The sequence below is a fragment of the Thamnophis sirtalis genome, unplaced genomic scaffold (genome assembly GCF_051295495.1).
Source record: "Thamnophis sirtalis isolate CommonGarterSnake01/CBP01778 unplaced genomic scaffold, rThaSir2_p1.2 scaffold_11, whole genome shotgun sequence".
Lineage (NCBI taxonomy): Eukaryota > Metazoa > Chordata > Lepidosauria > Squamata > Natricidae > Thamnophis > Thamnophis sirtalis.
This window is the reverse complement of record NW_028261391.1, coordinates 6119715-6140739: the sequence shown is the minus strand read 5'-3', so window position 1 is coordinate 6140739 and position 21025 is coordinate 6119715. Positions and strand designations below refer to the sequence as shown.

At 47.3% G+C, this 21025-nt stretch overlaps 1 protein-coding gene across 1 annotated transcript in view; it reads left to right on the top strand.

Annotated features, from left to right (window-relative positions):
- ECE2 (endothelin converting enzyme 2) overlaps positions 1-17381 on the top strand; it is an 83592-nt gene extending 66211 nt beyond the window's left edge. The window contains exons 13-19 of the mRNA XM_087725125.1: positions 1435-1512; positions 3399-3502; positions 5297-5407; positions 6314-6381; positions 8171-8361; positions 8887-8982; positions 15969-17381. Of these exons, the coding sequence (XP_087581251.1) occupies positions 1435-1512; positions 3399-3502; positions 5297-5407; positions 6314-6381; positions 8171-8361; positions 8887-8982; positions 15969-16145 (825 nt within the window). The 3' untranslated portion in view covers positions 16146-17381. The remainder of the gene's footprint in view (positions 1-1434; positions 1513-3398; positions 3503-5296; positions 5408-6313; positions 6382-8170; positions 8362-8886; positions 8983-15968) is intronic.
- Positions 17382-21025: the final 3644 nt, after the last annotated feature.

Genomic DNA, 21025 nt, shown 5'->3' with positions numbered 1-21025 from the left:
TCTGTCTGTCTGTCTGTCTGTCTGTCTGTCTATCTATCTATCTATCTATCTATCTATCTATCTATCTATCTATCATCTATCTATCTATCTATCATCTCTATATCGAATGTCTGTCTGTCTGTCTGTCTATCTATCTATCCTTATATCATCTGTCTATCTATCTATCTATCATCTCTATATCGTATGTATGTCTGTCTGTCTGTCTATCTATCTATCTATCTATCTATCTATCTATCTATCATCTATCTATCTATCTATCTATCTATCTATCTATCTATCTATCATCTCTATACTGTCTGTCTGTCTGTCTATCTATCTATCTATCTATCTATCTATCTATCTATCTATCTATCTATCTATCATCTATCTATGTATCTATCATAAAAATATATACTGCTTTTCTACTGCTTCTCAGTATTCACCTCATCTGATTCCGAGGTTATATGGCTACTAGCTTCAAAGCATGGCCTTAGCGCACTTGAAGGATTGCTTCAGTGTTGATGGGAGTGTTCTAGGTGGTTCCTTGATCATCCTGTTGCTTACAATTGGTTTAGTTGCATTCCAATCTACAGTGTTTCCTTAAAAAAAAAAAAAAAAAGTAAAACGTGGAGACTCTGGAAAGACTGCAGAGAAGAGCAACAAACATGATTAGAGGGCCGAAAGCTAAAACATATGAAGAACGGTTGCAGGAACTGGGTGTGTCTAGTCTGATGAAAAGAAGGACTACGGGTGACCTGATAGCAGCATTCTAATATCTCAGAGGCTGCCACAGAGAAGACGGGGGGGGGGGGGTCCACCAGTGGTGGGTTCCAGGAGGTATGGCCTAGTACCGGCATACCAGTTGTAGCTGGGAGCAGCAGCCACTGTACCGGAACAGTGGCTTGTTTGGCCCACCCGTCCGCATTCTTTACGGGTTTTTGATGCAAACAGGCCAATTACGCACTTGCGCACAGCGTGGGGCACCTGCGCAACCTCTGCTGAGCAGCTGAGTGTCGCTGGGCGGTGGCGTACGCAGTGTGCGTGCACGACAAGGATGCCCAGCCCTTGCAGCGTATCGGTTGCGACGGGATCCAGAACCCACTACTGGGGTCAACCTATTCTCCAAAGCACCTGAAGACAGAACAAGAAGCAACGGGTGGGAACTAATCTAGGACAGAATCAACCTAGAAATAAGAAGAATTTTTCCGACCAGTGGAACAATTAATCAGTGGAACGACTTGCCTCCGGAAGTTGTAGGTACTCCAACACTGGAGGTTTTGAAGAGACCGGACAGCCATTTGTCCAGAATGGACTCCTGCTTGAGCAGTGGGTTGGACTAGAAGACCTCCAAGGTCCCTTCCAACTCTGTTATTCTGAAAGTCCTCTTCACTGGGGTTTCCTTGCATTCTTGCAAACTGAGAGCTTCAGACCGTTCTTCTTTTCTTTTCTATACAGGCTGATGCCATCTATGACATGATTGGCTTCCCCGAGTTCATTTTTGACAACAAGGAGCTGGATGATGTCTACGATGGGGTGAGAACCTAGGACAGCAGCATGAAAGGCATGGAAATTTCTCAGGGCCTGGTGGTCTCAAGAGAAATAAAGAGGAGCTGCTCCAGTTTTTATTGGCATGATACGCTGGGTCAAATGTGGTTGGTTCAGCTTGCTGTTTCATACAGTGTGTGAAGCCAAGCTTTGTAATTTCTTCACTATTGCATGGCTTAATGGTGATTTTGCACAGTACAGACTAAAATGGTTTGGAGACAACTCGTGGATCACTGTGTTGTAAGAAACCAGCTTTCAGGGTTCCAAATAGCATCCGAAATTAAATCAGAGTCCAAGGCAAAGTGTTGCTGAAAGTTCCAATTTATTAAGAGAGCCATGTTGGTACAACTGGGAAAACCTGAATCTGAAAGCTTCCAGGTTTTCCCCGCCCAGTTGAAAGTTCAAGATCTTGCCCCCCACACCCACGAGTCCATCACATGGTCCAATCGTCTGCCATTCTGGCAGTTCCACCTATCCAGTTCCGGTCAGGTGCAGAGGTGCAAAGACAAAGGATGACCTTGGCTTTCTAGAAAGAATGTTGTTATGGCTACATCGCATCTAATTCTGTACAATCCCCCCCCCTCCCATTTTCCCACAATAGAAAATGTATAGCAGAATAATAGAAAGTGTGGCAGGCCAAAGACCCAAAAGAAAAGATGATTGCAGGCCTGACACCAGCTGTTGCAGGGATGTCCACAGTGGTGGGATTCAAATAATTTAACAACCAGTTCTCTGCCCTAATGACCAGCTGGGTGGGTCTGGCTCGATGGTCATGTGATCATGTGGGCATGGCCAACTCAACATCTCTCAGGTCGATGGGCGCTTCGCCTTAGCTGTTGCAATGTAATGAGGGTTAACGGGAGATGCTTTCGGTAAGCAGGGCAATAAAGATTAGGCTAGAAACAACACCAGAATGTTTCCTTCCTGCCTTCCTTACAGGATTAGCCCTGTAAAGTGGAAAGAAACCAAAATGAGACTTCTTCCAACAACTGGTTCTCCAAACAGCTTGGAAAGTTAACAGCCGGTTCTCCCTAATAGGTGTGAACCGGCTGAATCCCACCACTGGATCATGTCCAATCTTGGCCACTTTAAGATGTGTGGACTTCAACTCCCAGAATTCCTTAACCAGCATGGCAGTACTAGCTATGGAATACTGGGAGTTCAAGTCCACATGTCTTAAAGCGATCAAGGTTGGACACCCCTGAACTATTGTTTTAGCAAGCCACATAGACCAAGACACCTTCTGACCAATTTCTTAAGGCCTGGGATGATATGTGAATAATTTGTGCTTTTACTTATTTCTTATTTATTTATTTATTTGTTTGTTTATTTATTTATTTCTTAAATTTATATGCCGCCCAATCCCGAAGGACTCTTTTTCCTTTAGATTGTAACCAGTTGATAACCTAGTGTTGCCTGGGTATTTACTAATGAGGGGGAAATGTCTGGACCAAACGTAATTTCTCATATTGGATATTCCCTAATAGAGGGAGCCACCTTGTGGAGTACTGTGAAGCCATTACCATGGCAACTCCACAGCACTGTACAGTAGAGGCCACGTTAAGGCACAACAGGCTGTATCTTAACAGAACACACACTCCTAGGGGTGTTGGGGGTGTCTTACCCCCAGAATATTATTTTCCAGAGAGTAAGTCATCTGTGTACCAAGTTTGGTTGAAATTGCTCAAGGCATTCCAGAGTTATGCTGTAACATACACAAACACAGCCATTTTTATACATACTGTTTAGATAGATAGAAGAAAATTTACTGGAAATGCTTGATTTTCTGCATTCAAGGCACGTTATTGAGCAATGGAGGTTTCCCTCTTTAAGACTGAAATGTATTTCTTTCTTTCTTCTTCTTCTTCTTCCAGTATGAGGTCTCGGAAGACTCTTTCTTTCAGAATATGTTGAATTTCTACAACTTCTCGGCCAGGTTTATGGCAGACCAACTGAGGAAGCCTCCCAACCGGGACCAGTAAGGATACTTTTTTTCCCAGTCATGGCATAACAAATTCCCTCGATTTGACACAACAACGCAAGATGAAGAGGTAGACAACCCTTAGGCCAAAATCCAACACTGAAAGTCGAACAGAGAAAATCCGGATTCAGAAAAACAAGTTCTAAAATTTATTTTAAGATTCAAAGGACTAGGCACCGAAGCATGAATGAAGTTCTGGCACAGGTTAGTTAGTTAGTTAGTTAGTTAGTTAGTTAGTTAGTTAGTTAGTGTCAGAGTTTGTTGCAGAAATGAAATCCAGAAAGCATACATAGATAACTGATTCAGCAGGATTCATTAACTTCTTTATATACATAATAGAACCTAAGTAAATATAAAATACCAACAGGTGATTCTTCCAACGTGGTAGAGAAGTAAATGCAAACACAGGCAGAGTACAGCAAACAAATGAGTTTCTTTTAGTTTTGATTCAGAGTTGCAGCCTCGATTAGTTCTCTTGCACAGACTCAGAGCTACATAGATAAGCCACTCCCAGGCTCCGAGCCACCTGCCATGGCTCTCAGTCACCAAATAGCTCCCATTGGCTAACCTACAGTAGTTGCCATGACTATAGATTGGCTGACCTTGTTACCATGTCCTATTCCAGCCAGTCTCCAATGGCTGATCTGTTGCTATGTCTCTGCCAGTTCATGAATATTCTGACAGTTAGTTAGTTAGTTCATTCATTCAATGAATCAGAAAGGAATTGTGTATGGTTAGTCTAGAGAAAAGAAGAACTAGGGGGAGATATGATAGCAATATTCCAGTATTGGTGGGACTACTACCAAGAACAAGGAGTCAACTTATTTTCCAAAGCACCAGAAGGCAAGACAAGAAACAATGGGTGGTAACTAATCAAAAAGAGAAGCACCGAAAACTGAGAAGAAACTTCCTAACAATGACAATGAAAAAAATTAACCAGTGGATCAGTTTGCCTCTGTGATGTACAGTAGAAGCCATTTTACAGCAGTACAGTAGAAGTCATTTTAAGGCACAACAGGCTGTATCTTAACAGAACACCCCCCCTTCAAGGGTTGTTAGGGGTGTCTTACCCCCACAGTGTTTTTTTTCCAGAGAGTAAGTCATTTGTGTAACAAGTTTATACACACACACACACCACACACAAGATCCATTTTATAGATAGATGATAGATAGATAGATAGATAGATAGATAGATAGATAGATAGATAGATAGATAGATAGATAGATAGATTAGGGATTAAAAATCTAATAAATAAACAAATAAAAATAACGTATGTAGAAAGTTAGCAGACTTCATCGAGACCTTAAGTCTAACCAGTGGTGGGTTCCTGCTGGTTCAGACCGGTTCAGACAAACCGATAGTGGTTTGGCGGCCTGGGTCACTGTGGGGTCGCTGGAACCGACAGTGACCCAAGCCTGCCACGCCCTCGAACTGTTTCCCCAGTTGGCATCATCAGCGGTGCCATCTTGTTTTTCAATGCATCCGCAGAACAATTTTAATTGCACTATGCATGCGCGCACAGCATGCATCACGCATGCAAAGCACGCACACGAATGAACCGGCAGTAACCCACCCCTTTTAAAGATGCAAATGATGAAGGGGTTTTGGGCGTCCCCTCTGCCCAAGAATGAGACTGAGGCTTTTAAAGTAGAACTGGCTAGAAAGAGTGGCATTAAGGTGTCCTCCCGAAAGGATCACTTCCCAGTTTTGTGCCAGGCATAACTCTGTCTAAACAGGGCTGACTGTTGCCCCCCTCCCCCAAAAAATGATGTTTTGTGGTGCTTTTCCAGGTGGAGCATGACCCCCCAGACCGTCAACGCTTATTACCTGCCTACCAAGAACGGCATCGTCTTTCCTGCAGGCATCCTCCAGGCTCCGTTCTACGCCCACAACCATCCCAAGTGCGTGGGGGTGCAGCGGTGATGGGTGGGAAGACGAGACTTGGGGCAGGGTAGTGTAACACGCACATTCAAGGAAACTGACCAAGGAGAGATTCAACCTAGAAATAAGGAGGAACTTTCTGACAGTGAGAGCAATCAACCCATGGAACAGAAGTTGCCTTTGGAAGTTGTGGGAGCTTCATCCCTGGAAGCTATGGGACCGCCTCCTGCCACATACCTCCCAACGACCTATAAGATCTCACAGATTGGGCCTCCTTCGGGTACCGTCGACCAGGCAATGCCGGTTGGCGACTACTCGGGGGAGGTCTTTCTCTGTAGCTGCCCCGGCCCTGTGGAATGATCTCTTCCCGCAGAGATCCGGACCCTTCCCACTCTCTCGGCCTTCCGTAAAGCCACTAAAACCTGGCTGTTCCGGCAGGCCTGGGGCTGTTGCCCCCAAAATACGGTCCAGCCCCACTTAGTACGGAGTGCATGGTGTGTTTTTTAAATCTATCTTTTCTTTCCTTCTCTTCTTTTTGATTTATTTGTATTGTTAGCCGCCCGGAGTCCTACGGGATCGGGCGGCATACAAATGTTATTAAACTTTAAGCTTTCAAGAAGAGATTGGACTGTCATTTGTTAGAAATAGTGTAGGGCAGTGATGACTAAACGTTTTGGTGCCAAGTGCCCAAAGCGTGTGCATGCAAAACCCCAAAATGCAATAAGAGTGCCCTTGCATATGCACTCCACCCTCGCAGTGACGCGAAGACCAGCTGGCTGGTGGGAGGCACGCGCACATGTGCGGTGGAACTGGGCTGGGGTGACGTCCGGTGTGCTTGCAGACAGGGCTCTTTAAAAAACTTGTCTGGGATAGTCAAAGCCTCACCTACTGCTTCATGTGTCTTTATTTCCTTTCTGTCTCTCAAGGGCCCTCAACTTCGGAGGCATCGGCGTTGTGATGGGGCACGAGCTCACCCATGCTTTCGATGATCAAGGTAAACAGCCCGTTATTTCCAATTTCCAATTTAATAAAATTTGTATGCTGCCCACTCCCTAGGGACTCTGGGCGGCTTACAGACAGATAAAAAACATTTAAAAATAAAGGTACACAATTAAAATTGCACATCATCCATTCAGTGTAGGTGGGGCTGGACATTGATCAACAGCCCCAGGCCTGCCGGAACAGCCAGGTCTTGGTGGCTTTTCGGAAGGCCGGGAGAGTGGTAAGGGTCCGGATCTCTACGGGTAGATCGTTCCACAGGGTTGGCGCAGCTACAGAGAAGGCTGTCCCCCGGGGAGTCGCCAGACGGCATTGTCCGGTCGACGGCACCCGGAGGAGGCCCAACCTGTGAGATCCTGTTGGTCGTTGGAAGGTATGTGGCAGGAGGCGGTCTCTCAGGTAGCCAGGTCCTTAACTATGTAGAGCTTTAAAAGTAACAACTAGCACCTTGAAGCGCGTCCGGAGACCAATAGGGAGCCAGTGCAGCTCGCGGAGGATGGGTGTAACATGGGTGTATCTAGGTACACCCAATATCGCTTGTGCGGCTGCATTCAGGACCAACTGCAGTCTTCGAACACTCTGCAGTTATTCCACCTGGGGCTTGGCTGTTTGGGGTTCGCATTCACCATTCATGGTGTTTTCCAAGTGTGGCATGACAGCCCAAAAAGCCAATGCAATCCTACATTGCATTTAACAAAGGGATTCAATCAAGATCATGTGAGGTATTAATAACGCTCTATAAAGCCCTAGTAAGACCACACCTAGAGTACTGCATTCCAGTTTTGGTCACCACATTATAAAAAAGATGTTGAGACTCTAGAAAAAGTGCAGAGAAGAGCAACCAGGATGATCAGGGGACTGGAGGCTAAAACATAGGAAGAACGGTTGCAGGAACTAGGCATGGCTAATCTAGTGAAGAGAGAAGGACCAGGGGAGACATGATAGCAGTCCTCCAATATTTGAGGGGCCCCCACAGAGAAGAGGGGGTCAAGCTATTTTCCAAGGTACCTGAAATCCAGACAAGGAGTAATGGATGGAAACTGATCAAGGAGAAAGATTCAACCTGGAAATAAGTAGAAATTTTCTGACAGTGAGAACAATCAGCCCATGGAACAGAAGTTGCCTTCGGAAGTTGTGGGAGCTTCATCACTGGAGGCTTTCCAGAAGAGACTGGGCTGCCATCAGTCAGAAATGGTGCTTGGGCCGGGGGTTGGACTAGATGACCCTACAAGGTCCCTTCCAACTCTGTTAATCTGCAGGAGAGGGGCGTCAAATTCAATTTCGCTGAGGGCTGTGGGGTGTGTGGGGGCATGAATGACTGGGTGAGTGTGGGCAACTGGATGGGCAAGGCTAACTTGACGCCATTCCCCAAACTGCTGGCATGTTTCCTTTTCGCTTTGGATAGACCAGGCCAAAGCCACGCTGGGCCGATGTTTCCTCTTTGCGTTGGGCAGCCCCGCGGGCAGGGCCGGATTTTCCTATAGGCTAACTAGGCTTCAGCCTAGGGCCTCAAGATCAAGAGGGGGCTACATTCAAAGTGTTAGCAAAATTAAAATTACACTATTCTAAAAACAGTGAACACTAAAACTCTGAACCAAAAATAAGGAGAAATTCTACGCACATGACTAATAAACAAACATACAAATGTATTGGTTAAGATCGTTCCAGCGCCGCGGCAGTTACGGAGCCCACCAGCGGCCAGGCAGGTGAGGGCGAGGGGGCCGAGTAAACTTAAAAAACTTTTAAAAACTTTTTTTTAAAAAAAACCATTTTATTCCTTCCAGGCCGAGAGTACGACAGAGAAGGGAACCTGCGTCCTTGGTGGCAAAACTCATCCCTTGAGGCCTTCAAGAACAGGACGGAGTGCATGGAGGAACAATACAGCAAATACCTTGTCAACGGAGAGCACGTCAACGGCAAACAGACTTTGGGAGAGAACATTGCTGACCACGGGGGCCTGAAAGCCGCTTACAACGTGAGTAAGCCCTGGGGGGGAAATTGTCCACCACACTAGAACAAGGTTTTCCAACCTTGGCAACGTTAAGACTTGTGGACTTCTACTCCCAGAGTTCCTCAGCCAGCTTTGCTCAAAACGTCTTCATCTGAGGTTCAAATTCCTGGAGGGAAGGGGCAGGATTCACACCCTTCCTGAGTCGGAGTATAGATGTCCTGTCAGGGTAGTGATTTAAGAGCTGACCAGCTGATGCAATGATGGGAATGAGTCAGCAAGGTTTTTTTTTTGTGGCTGTTATCCCTTTAAGAGCCTGTATAATAAAAAGAGGCCCTGTTAGGGCATTTCTCTCTCTCGCCGTGTGTTATTCTCTGCTGTAATTGATGATTGTTTGACCTCTGCCTATAATATGTGTATGTATAGATTATATTCTTTGGCTGATAAAATCTCTGTTTTTTGACAAACCTCTATTTGCTGTTATTGCTCCTGGGTTGTCGCATGTAGTAAATCTGTGTGCACTCTGAGATGTCCCTCTTGTTGATTTTGCAGGCTTACAAAACTTGGCTGAAGAAGAATGGGGAGGAAAAACACCTGCCCTCCGTGGATCTTACGAGTCACCAACTCTTCTTTTTAGGATTTGCACAGGTAAACGCCCCGGGGTATTCTCCCTCCCGTTATTTGCTGTACCCATTTTCCTGACCAGCGTTTTAAACCTGGCGCCTCTCTGTTAATCCTCCAGCCAGGCCTAAAGACCAGAGATAGGACCATGGATGGTGATGATATTATCTACCATTAAATTACTTACCACCAGATTGCAAGAACACAACTGAGCAATCAGACGAGGAGACCCAAGCTAATTGAAAAGCTCACATTGCAACGAACAAAGACATACATTCCATTTCGCAGCTACTAAGATTGTTGGCCGGGCAGGCACAAAGATAGCCAGGGAAGTGATTGAAGCCTGGGAAATGGGCCCCTTGTCACTCAACCGAAGTGCTGATTTACCACCAGTTTATCAGTACTTAGGAGCCAATCGCTGGCCATTAACACACCGATCAACCAATAGACGGCACCAAATAAATATGATGCATAGAATAGATGAAAGCACCCATTCCAGCTTATCAGGTGCTTGTAACTTCATTCAAACAGTCACTAAATGAATGGTAATTAAGTCAAGGACTAACTAGCAGGAGTACAAGAATCAGTCTCTTGTGGCCCAAATCAGGCTTGCTAAAAGCAAACAAATCAAAATAACAGACTTGGAAGGGACCTTGGAGGTCTTCTAGTCCAGCGGTTACCAACTGGTCTTCCATGGACCACTGGTAGTCTGTGAGAAAATTTTGGTGGTCCGCAGAAAAATTATTTGCATTTTTTATTGCACTAAATCAGGGGTCCTCAAACTATGGCCCCTGGGCCGGATACGTGCAATGAACATTTGTGTTGCTGCAGAGAGTCTCCCACTTTGGGGTCTTTTTGTGTGGGGCAGAGGGGGGCAGAAATTCCAACTTGGGGTCTGCTTCAGCCTCCTGGTGTGGGGCTTTGGGCAAAGGCTGGAGGGAAGGGCCGTTGGTGGCGAAGAGCCGGAGGGCCTCATTCCAGTGGGACTGCATCATGGCCTGGAACTGGCTGACCATCTCAACCCGCTGAGCCTCCAGGCGCCAGCACCTGGCCTTGCACTCCCACAGGTCTTCCCTCGGTTCCACCACAAAACCACGGTAGACTAAAGCGCGCTCGACGAAAGCGCGTACGTGACGTCATCACAGCGCGGCGAAAACAGCACGCTGTGAGCAGTAAACTTAAAATTAAAGGGTAAATCTAAACCTAACCTCCCCAAACCTAACCCTAATAACCCTAAGCCTAACCCTTAACCTAACCCTAAACCTAACCCTATACCTAACCCTTAACCTAACGCTAACCCTTAACCTAACCCTAACCCTAACCCTAACCCTTACCTTTATGTGAATCGGCTTGCTTTAAAAGCGCTTTTTAAAGCGCCCTTTTTTCTCCGCGGTCGTATTTGTCGCGCTGATGATGATGTCAGGTACGCGCTTTAATCGGGCGCGCTTTAGTGGACCGCGGTTTTGACGGGTCACGCTTCCCTCTACTTGGAAAACCTATGCTCGTAGTCCTCAGTGAGGTGCTTCTGCTGAGCCTCCTTCTCGGTCAGATCCAATTTGAACTGAGCTGTTTTGCCAACTCTTTCTCACAGTGGCTGCTCAGCTCCAGCAACTGCTTCCTGTTGGGGCCCTATGGAGCCCAGGCAGGGAGGGGAGGAGTGTCTGGGAGGGGAGGAGCAAGTAGAGGCTGGTGAGGTGCCCCTTGACGTGAGTGACTTCAAGTTGGCCACGCCCACACATGACCATCTACCCACCCTATCATTAGGCAGATCATATTAGTGGTCCGTGGGATTTAAAATTATGGATTCAGTGATCCTTGAGGTTGGGGACCCCTGTTCTAGTCCAACCCCCTGCTCAGGCAGGAAACCCTACACCACTTCAGACAAATGGTTATCCAACATCTTCTTCCTAAAAGCTTCCACCCACAACTTGTGGAGGCAAGTTGTTTCACTGATTAATTGTTCTAACTGTCAGGAAATTTCTGTTAGTTTGCTAAATCACTTTGAAGATACAACACAGATTTCTTAAGGTGCAAAACGCCGGGCTTCTACCAAAGGATCGGCAGCGCCAGGGTTCCAAATAGCATCCAAAAGTAAATCAGAGTCCAAGGCAAAGTATTGCTCAAAGTTCCAATTTATTAAGAGAGCCATGTTGGCACATCTGGGAAAACCTGAATTTGAAAGCTTCCCATTTTGCCCCATCCATTTGAAAGTTCCAGATCTTGCCCGCACACCCACAAGTCCATCACATGGTCCAGTCATCCACTGCCATGCTGGCAGTTCCACCCATCCAGTTCCGGTCAGGTGCAGAGGTGCAAAGACAAAGGATGACCTTGGTTTTCTAGAAAGAATGTTGTTATGGCTACATCGCATCTAACGCCATACCATCCCACCTCCCATTTTCCCACAATAGAAAATGCATAATAGAAAGTGTGGCAGGCCAAAGACCCAACAGAAAAGATGGTTGGAGGCCTTACAGGCAGTTTGTTGGGCAGCCCTGAGTAAAGGCAGGACAGAGCGGATATACCCTTGGCCCAATATTTGCCAAGGGAAGACAAATAAGGCAGACAGGGTATAAATTACAGCATGACATCAGAATGTTGTTGATGCTACGTGACCTTCTTATTATTTATCCCTTCTTACTAGGTCAGCATGACAGGTATATTAAATCTGAGATGTAGTCAGCGAATAGAAACAATTGGCATTATTGGGCCATGGGTTCCTGTCTGATTCCTACCCTTGTGGCACAGAAGGTTACTTCCGCTTGCTTCGGATGTTTTCTTACAAGGGCACCTTGTGCCATTCACCCATACGGGGTGCACCTCATAGGTTTGGTAGTAAATTTAGCTGACATGTGCATGGGGAGGGGTAGCTTTTCTATCACCACCAGTGGGTTCAAATGCTGAATGCAGGTCAATATCAAACAAGGAAAGTGTTCTGATCTCGGCTTCCCCAGCAGCACGAAGCCGAGTCCTCGTCCCAATAAACCCCTTTTATTTAATTGACAGTGAATTCCTCTCCAGCAAAGTGTTTCCTCTCCCACCGTCTTTCAATGTAGCTCACAATTACCGACCTTTCTCAGGCTTGGAGAGTGGCCAGGCCCATATCTATCAGATGCCGCAATACTTGGCAAGGATGCAGGAATGAACTAATTGTCTCCTGCAAACTCCACTCCCCTTTCGCTCTTCTTTTATTCCATATGGGAGGGGCCATTCATTGTCCACCTGTGGCTTTACTCCCAAGTCAACCCTTCTCCTTAGCTGTTCCCTTCATCTGGCAACTCTGCGCATGCGCACACTGGGAACAGGCTCCAGCTGTTTGTCTGCCTCACTTATGTTTCACTCCAAAGGCAGCTGATAACTGGCATATGGCTGTTGCCTCCTTTCTGCCTCTAACACAAAGCCCTTATCAGAGCCTTCCCCAGATTCCAGGACTGGCCCATGTTCCTCCCCAACCTCCTCACTGTTCAAATCTGTGGCTGGCTCTACTGGATACTGGCGGGCTACAACAGAAAGCAAGTTTGGTCTAGTTGTGAAGGTACCAGGGTAGAAATCAGGAGACGGTGAGTTCTAGTTCCTCCTTAGGCATGAAAATCAGCTGGCTGACTTCAGGGCCAATGACTAAGAAATTGTGTGTTCTAGTTCCACTTTAGCCATGAAAATCAACTGGGTGACTTCAGGACAATCACTAGGAAATTGTGAGTTCTAGTTCCGCTTTAGTATGAAAATCAACTAAGGGACTTCAGGACAATCACTAGGAAATTGTGTGTTCTAGTTCCGCTTTAGTATGAAAATCAACTAAGGGACTTCAGGACAATCACTAGGAAATTGTGTGTTCTAGTTCTGCTTTAGCCATGAAAATCAACTGGGTGACTTCAGGACAATCACTAGGAAATTCAGAGTTCTAGTTCCACTTTAGTCATGAAAATCAACTGGCTGACTTTGGACCAGTCATACATTCTCAGCCCAATTCACCTCACAGGGTTGTTGTTAAGGGGATAATAGGAGGAGGAAAGTGTATTAGATATATTTGCCACCTTGAGTTAGTTGTAAAAATAATACAGGTTTTGTAGTTTTGTAGTTTTATTAGAATTTGTAGGCCGCCCTTTTCCCTGAGGGGACTCAGGGCGGCTCACATAAAACTGGGAAGGGGGGAACACAAACATCAAGATAGAAGACATATAATAAAATAGTAGGCAACATACATTCATCATTCGGGAGGGGTAACTATCCTTATCCCCAGGCCTGACGGGCGAGCCAGTTCTTCAAGGCTATGCGGAAGGCTTGGACGGTGGGGAGGGTACGAATCTCCACGGGGAGCTCGTTCCAAAGGGCCGGGGCTACTGCTGAGAAGGCCCTCCTCCTTGTAGTTGCCAGCCGACACTGGCTGGCCGATGGGATACGGAGGAGGCCTAGTCTATGGGATCTTATTGGTCGCAGGGAGGTAATTGGCAGAAGGCGGTCTCTCAAGTATCCAGATCCACCGCCATGTAGGGCTTTATGGGTGATTAATAGCACCTTGAAGCGCATCCGGAGATCGACAGGCAGCCAGCGCAGCTCGCGGAGGATAGGTGTAATGCGGGTGAATCGAGGTGCACCCGCGATCACTCGCGCGGCTGCGTTCTGCACTAGCTGAAGCCGCCGGATGCTCTTCAAGGGCAGCCCCATGTAGAGCACATTGCAGTATTCCAGCCTAGAGATCACAAGGGCCCGAGTGACTGTTGTGAGAGCCTCCCGATTCAGGTAGGGTCGCAACTGGCGCACCAGGCGAACCTGGGCGAATGCCCCCCTGGTCACAGCCGTTAAGTGGTGGTCAAATGACAGCTGTGGATCCAGGAGGACTCCCAAGTTGCGAACCCTCTCTGAGGGGTGCAAAATTTGACCCCCCAGCCTGAGTGTTGGAATATTAGTCAAATCTTTGGGAGGAAAACACAACAGCCACTCGGTCTTTTCTGGGTTGAGCACAAGCTTGTTAACCCTCATCCAGTCCATAACGGCCTCAAGACCCCGGCTCATCACATCTGCCGCTTCATTGAGTTGGCACGGGGCGGACAGATACAATTGAGTATCGTCTGCATATTGATGGTATCTAATCCCGTGCCTGCGGATGATCTCTCCCAGCGGTTTCATGTAGATGTTGAATAGCAGGGGGGATAAGACCGAGCCCTGAGGCACCCCATAATTTAGGGGCCTAGGGGACGATCTCTGCCCCCCTACTAACACCGACTGCGACCTGTCCGAGAGGTAGGAGGAGAACCACCGTAGCACGGTGCCTCCCACTCCCACCCCCCGCAGTCGTCGCAGAAGGATACCATGGTCGATGGTATCGAAAGCCGCTGAGAGGTCAAGGAGGACCAGGATGGAGGAATGTCCTTCATCTCTGGCTCTCCAGAGATCATCAATCAATGCGACCAAAGCGGTTTCTGTGCTGTAACCGGGTCTGAAGCCTGACTGGAAGGGGTCTAGGTAGTTTGCTTCCTCCAAGGACCGTTGGAGCTGAAAGGCCACCACCTTCTCAACAACCTTCCCCAAGAAGGGAAGGTTGGAGACAGGACGATAGCTATTAAGAACAGCTGGATCCAAAGATGGTTTCTTCAGGAGGGGTCTCACCACCGCCGCTTTCAGTGCGGCGGGGAAGTTCCCCTCCCGAAGGGAGGCGGTTACAACCGCCTGGATCCAGCCTCGTGTCACCTCACTGCAGTTCGTAACCAGCCATGAGGGACACGGATCCAGAACACAGGTGGAGGTACTTACAGCTCTCATGGCCTTGTCCACATCCCCGGGGGTAACGTCCTGAAACTCAACCCAGAGCTGTTCTACTTGGTCCCCTTGTGCCTCGGCTGGAACTGCGGGGGTGGAGTCCAAGTCCGACCGAAACCGAGCAATTTTGTCCGCTAAGAATTGGGCATACTCTTCAGCCTTGCCCTGCAAGGGTTCCCCCGCCTCCCTTTTGTTCAATAGGGAGCGGGTTATCCTAAACAGGGCGGCTGGACGGGACTCAGCGGATGCAACCAGGGTGGCTATGTGCGATCTTTTTGCTGCCCTAAGTGCTCTGGTGTATTCCCTGGTGCAGGTGGTTACCATTGCTCGGTTCGATTCGGACTTATCGGACCTCCAACGGTGCTCTAGGCATCTCCTCCGGCGCTTCATCTCCCGGAGTTCCTCGGTAAACCAAGGGGGTCTCCGGGATCCGCTGCCTCGGAGGAGCCGCAGTGGCGCAATCCGGTCGAGGGCCTCCGACGCTGCCGAGTGCCACGCAGCAGCCAGAGTCTCCACCGGACTGTGGGCGAGAGTGTCAGGAATAACCCCAAGCTCTGTCTGGAACCTTGACGGCTCCATAAATACCATATTTTTGGACTATAAGATGCACCCCCCCCAAAAAAGGGAGCTGATGTGGCGCCAATCAAATGTTTTAGGCAGTAGGGATCGCTGCTGCTGCCTATTACCACATATCGCCGCCACCGCCTGTTTGTAGCAATTGGCGGTGAATGGGCCATGGTGAACGGGCTGCAGCGGCAGCAAACGGGCTACATGCCAAGCACCTGAATTATGATCACATGACCATGGGGCTGATGCAACAGTCATAAGTGTCAAAAGCAATAATCTTTTTTCAAGTGCCGTTGTAACTAGGAATGGTCGTTAAATGAACTGTTGTAAGTCGAGGACTACCTGTCCATCTGTACCCCCCAAATCAACTTAGATGAAATTTGGCTACGTGTGACCAAATCAAAGGGTGCAAAGAGGTGCAAAGACAAAGGATGACCTTGGCTTTCTAGAAAGAATGTTGTTATGGCTACATAGCATCTCACTCCGTTCAATCCTCCCTCCCATTTCCCCACAATAGAAAATGCATAGCAGAATAATTGAAAGTGTGGCAGGTCAAAGACCCGAAAGAAAAGATGGCTGCAGGCCTGACGCCCCCTGTGGTGCTACACGCCAGGCATGCAATTCCACTCATTTGACACCCCCCCCTCTGCAGGATGAGTGCTTTGCTAACCCTCTTCCTTCCCATGCAGGTGTGGTGTTCGGTGAGGACCCCAGAGAGCTCGCACGAGGGCCTGATGACGGACCCCCACAGCCCTGACAAGTTCCGGGTCATCGGCACTCTCAGCAACTCCCGGGACTTTTTAGAGCACTTTGAATGCCCGATAGGCTCTTTCATGAACCCTGGGAAATATTGTGAGGTATGGTAGGGAAAGAAGGAAGGAAGATAGGTGGAAGTGAGGAAGGGAGGGACAGAGAGAGGAAGGAAGGAAGGAAGGAAGGAAGGAAGGAAGGAAGGAAGGAAGGAAGGAAATTGCATCTCTGGCACTTCCTGTACATACATCCGTCCAGCTGTCCACCTGCAGAGTCCTGCTGAATTTGAAGCCCTTGGCAATCCTACCTGGACATCTTCAGTTGGTACGAATTCTTCTCCTTGAGCACCAAGACAAAGAGAAGCAGAGCCTCTTGCCTTCCTTCCAAGACTACTTCCCTTAAGTTCGGGAAGAAGCAAAGGACCCCCATCCTTCTCTTAACTAAGCCCTTCCTCCGGAGGATCCGCAGAGAATCTCCCAACTCAACCTCTTTGACTTTTCTTCCCCCTCTCCAGCTAACTCAGAGGGCCTTGCCAAACCTTTGCAGTGCCCTGGCGCCATTCTTTCTTCTGCTTCTCTAGATCAGCATTGCAGCTTTGTCTGTTGAAGGGGGGGGGGAAGTGTAGGGGGAGATGGGTCTAGGAACCACATCAAGGAGGATGCCCTTGCTCATTGGATCTTCAGGTTGGAAGGCGTCTCTCTCTGGATTTGGGGGACAGTAGGGGGAGAGTCCAACTACAGCTTCCTACCCTGTTTCCCTGGAAATAAGACCTCCTCAGATAATAAGACCAATTGGGCTTTTGAGTGCATGCGCTAAAATAAGCACTCCCCCGAAAAATAAGCCCTCTGTCAGGTTTCCGAAAGATGTCCTAATTGATTCCTGAGCCTTGAGCCGAGTTTCAAAAGAAAACCAGTCATTTATTAGGACCACCATTTTGGCGATACCCTATTGCAGTCAGATCTAATCCTTGTTTGAATTATGGATGAACTTTACCCCTCCCTTGAAAATATTGTTGCCACATTCCCCCCAAAAATATTGCAACATAGCAGCAGCCATGAGGTGACCACAGTTGCTGTCTCCTGCACCTCAAAAATAATAAGACATCCCCAACAATAAGGCCAAGTGCTTATTTCGGGGGTCAAAAGAAAATCCTGTCTTATTTTGGGGGAAACATGGTAGATTTATAAAAATTACAGATTCCACAGGGAACCACTTGGAAGTTTACCCTCTAACCGGGATTCCCAGAGAATCCTACTCAAATCAGAGCAGAATCCACCCGGTGGTCTGTGGAGTTTCTCCATCGTCCAAGTCATGGTTATCCCAAAAGTGCTCCCCCCTGCCCCCCCCCAAAAGTTGTGAAGAAGCTTTTTGGATGAGAAACAAAATGTTTTCCAAGGGGAGAAAAGAAACCCTAAGAAAGTCCAGTTGCCTTTTGGAAAAAGATCCTTTGGGACAATCCATTCATTTTTACCCTGTTTTCCCTGAAAATAAGACCTCCCTGGATAATAAGCCCAATTGGGCTTTTGAGCACATGTGCCAAAACAAGCCCTCCCTGAAAATATCGCAACACAGCAGCAGCCATGAGGTGACCACGCTCACTGCTTCCTGCACCTCAAAAATAATAAGACCTCCCCAAAAATAAGGCCAAGTTCCTATTTCAGCATTCAAAAGAAAATAAGACCCTGTCTTATTTTTGGGAAAACAAGGTACAGATTTGTTCCCAACATGCCAGAAGGATCCTTCTGAGAAGATTGCAGTGTAGTCCTACTGGATCAGAAGAGTGTAGCAGATTTCTTCCCAACAGGCCAACAAGATACTGTGTTTCCCCCAAAATAAGACCCGTGTGTACACACACACACACACACACACGTTATGTCAAAGCACCTGAGATACCTAAATATGGGAGGGAGCATACTGCTTCCCTTTTGCCTTTCAACTCCACCTTAGGAGCCTTCCAGGCAGGAAACCATTTTGACATAACATGTACTTATTTCCTTGGCTCAGCTGATAAGGGAGGAGAGCCTGTGGCTTAGAGGTTATTATAACTGCCTAACATGTAAAGACACCCCAGGTTCAAATCCCAGTAAGGGTATGGCTAGCTGATGGGAGCTAAATAGCTTGAAATAGATCTCTACTAGTCTCCCTTTATTTATTTATCAGCACAAATTGTGTGTGTGTGTGTGTGTGTGTGTGTGTAACTGAAGTCTTGCCCAGCAGGAGCCTGCTGCCAGAACATTTCTTCAGTGGCTGCTTGCCGACACTTGTGCGCGTCGCCCCCCGGTCTCCGTTTTGCCGTCAGAGGCTCTTCTGGAAAGCCCTCTGCAGCCAATAACAGAGTTCCGGATTGCAACCACAGAAGAAGCAGGCCGGCAAGGCAAGGCAGGGTGTCTTAGGCCCGGTAAATAGGGCAGCTCCACCCATCCCCATCCCCGCCTTAGCTTGATTTTTACCTGTGTGCCTTGCCTCACCCCCTGCACTCTGGAGTGGGCGGGGTCTTAATTAGGGCTTACTTGGGGGTAGGTCTTATATTGGACACACAGGTAAAAATCAAGCTAAAACTTACTTTTGGGGTAGATCATATTTTCGGGGAAACACGGTACCTCTGAGAAACTTCTCCCACTGGAAAACAGGAAGAAAAGGTGTAGTTGCTTGCAACCGGGGTTACAATTACCCACGATTAGAGGTGTAATCATCGGGATGCAGTGGCTCAAGTGGCTTAGATGCTGAGCTTGTTGATCAGAAAGGTTGGCAGTTTGGTGGTTCGAATCCCTAGTGCCGCATAACAGGGTGAGCTCCCGTTACTCATCCCACCTTCTGCCAACCTAGCAGTTCGAAAGCACGTGAAAAATGCAAGTATAAAAGCAGGGACCACCTTCGGCGGGAAGGTAACAGCGTTCTGTGCGCCTTCGGCGTTTAGTCAGGCCGACCACATGACCACGGAGACGTCTTCGGACAGCGCTGGCTCTTCGGTTTTGAAACGGAGATGAGCACCGCCCCCTAGAGTCGGGAACGCCTTGCACATATGTGCGAGGGGAACCTTTACCTTTATCTTAGAGGGGTAATCAGGGATACCCTGCTCCTGAACCTGAAGGTATCCTTTAGCTCAGTGTTTCTCAACCTTGGCAACTTGAAGATGTCTGGACTTCAACTCCCAGAATTCCCCAGCCAGCAAATGCTGGCTGGGGAATTCTGGGAGTTGAAGTCCAGACATCTTCAAGTTGCCAAGGTTGAGAAACACTGCTTTAGCTAATCGTCAGGATCCAGAGCTGTCTTTCATACTTGTCTTTTCCATTCAGCCATCTCAATTAGTCGCTGTCATGATCCCCTGCGCGGCTAATGGGTTAGAGCAGGGTTTTTTCAAACGGGGTTCTGCGAAAGCTGGAATGGGTACCTGGAATGGGATCAAAGGAGGAGGGAAAAAAAGATCTGTCTACTAATTATTTGGAGAAAAAGAAACTCTCTGCCAGCAACTAAGCCTTTTCTTTTTGGAGGAGAATGCTAAGAGAGTTCCCCCCTACGACCCCCCCCCTTAGACACTAAACCAAAGTGCAGTGTTTTTCAGCTTCAGCATCCTTGAGCTCTGTGAACTTCAACTCCCAGAATTCCCCTGCCGGGGGCGGGGAAAGAAAAATAGGAAGTACCTTTGGGACAATCCGCCTGCCAGGGAATTCTGGGAGTTGAAGTTCTCACAGCTGAAAGTTGCTGAAGATTGATTAACACTGGTTAGAGAAAGGAAAGACTGGAGCGTGTCAGGTGACATGGGCGTTGCATGAATTTTCCTTTATTTTTTTAATTTTACTTTACTTTATTTGTTTTATTTTTGATAACCATTTGTCTGAAGTGGTGCAGGGTTTCCTGCCTAGGCAGGGGGGTTGGACTAGATGACCTCCACAGTCCCTTCCAACTCAGTTATTCTATTCTGTTCCATTCCATTTTCTATTCTATTATTTTATTATATTTTATTAGTTTAGTTTATTTATTTTAGTTTTATTATTTTGTTATTTTATTTTGTTATTTTACTTTATTTTTATTTTATTTTATTTTCAACTGAATAGATTCCACAGCTTGAAAAAAAAAAAGTTTGAAAAACTCCGAGGTCAAAGTCTAGCTAAGATTGGGATCATACCACAAGAGCATTTCTCTCCCGTACGTACCGGGGTGTAATCGAAGAAAGACTGACTCTTATTTTTCCTACCAATTAAGCATCCAAAGAAGAAAACAAGGGCCGGGCATAGACTATTTCTCCGTTCTTGCTTCTTTCGAATCTGGAGCAAAGTCATCTGTGTTGCGTCGAAAAAGGGAGAGCCAGAGAGATTGTACACCTGTCGAAGCACAATCCCACCCAATCACTGTGGAAAGACAAACTGCCTTTCCCCCCCCGCTAGCGTCGTCGCATCTCCCCAAGCTTCGTATCCCTTTTTCACAAAACGGAGGTGCCCCCCCCTCCGATTGGTGGCTAGGAATCACGCGCAGGTCACCCTATTCAAAGCACACACAGAGGGAAAAAAAAACCAAACAAACTCCGTATCCCAAGGAAGTTTTTAAGAGTCTGGCAGGAGACGGGAGAAGCGAGAAACGAATTTGAACTCGCTTCCGACGCGGTGTCGTTCCATCCTTTCCCAAGCTCGTGATCGAATCCAAATTAGCTTGGCTGAGAAATTCCAAACTCGCTCCCATCTTAATTGAGCTTGGTGGAGATTAGTGCCTTGGATTAGTGCATATGTGTGTGTGTATGTGTATGTCATTGGGTTGGGGACGGGGGAGGGAGGGGGGAGGGCTGCTGTCGATGTCTTTACTATTAAAAGCACTTTCCGCTTGACTCTTTCAAAGTGGACTTCAAAACTGTATGACGGAATAAAAACAAAAAAAGTGGAAAAATACATTTGAGAGTGCAGCACTGTTTCCTGCTTTCAGCCTGTTATGTATTGAATGTATATAGTTGTGCTAACTGTGCTGAAGTGAAACTAACCTTTAGATGACCCCAACTGTTAACTGT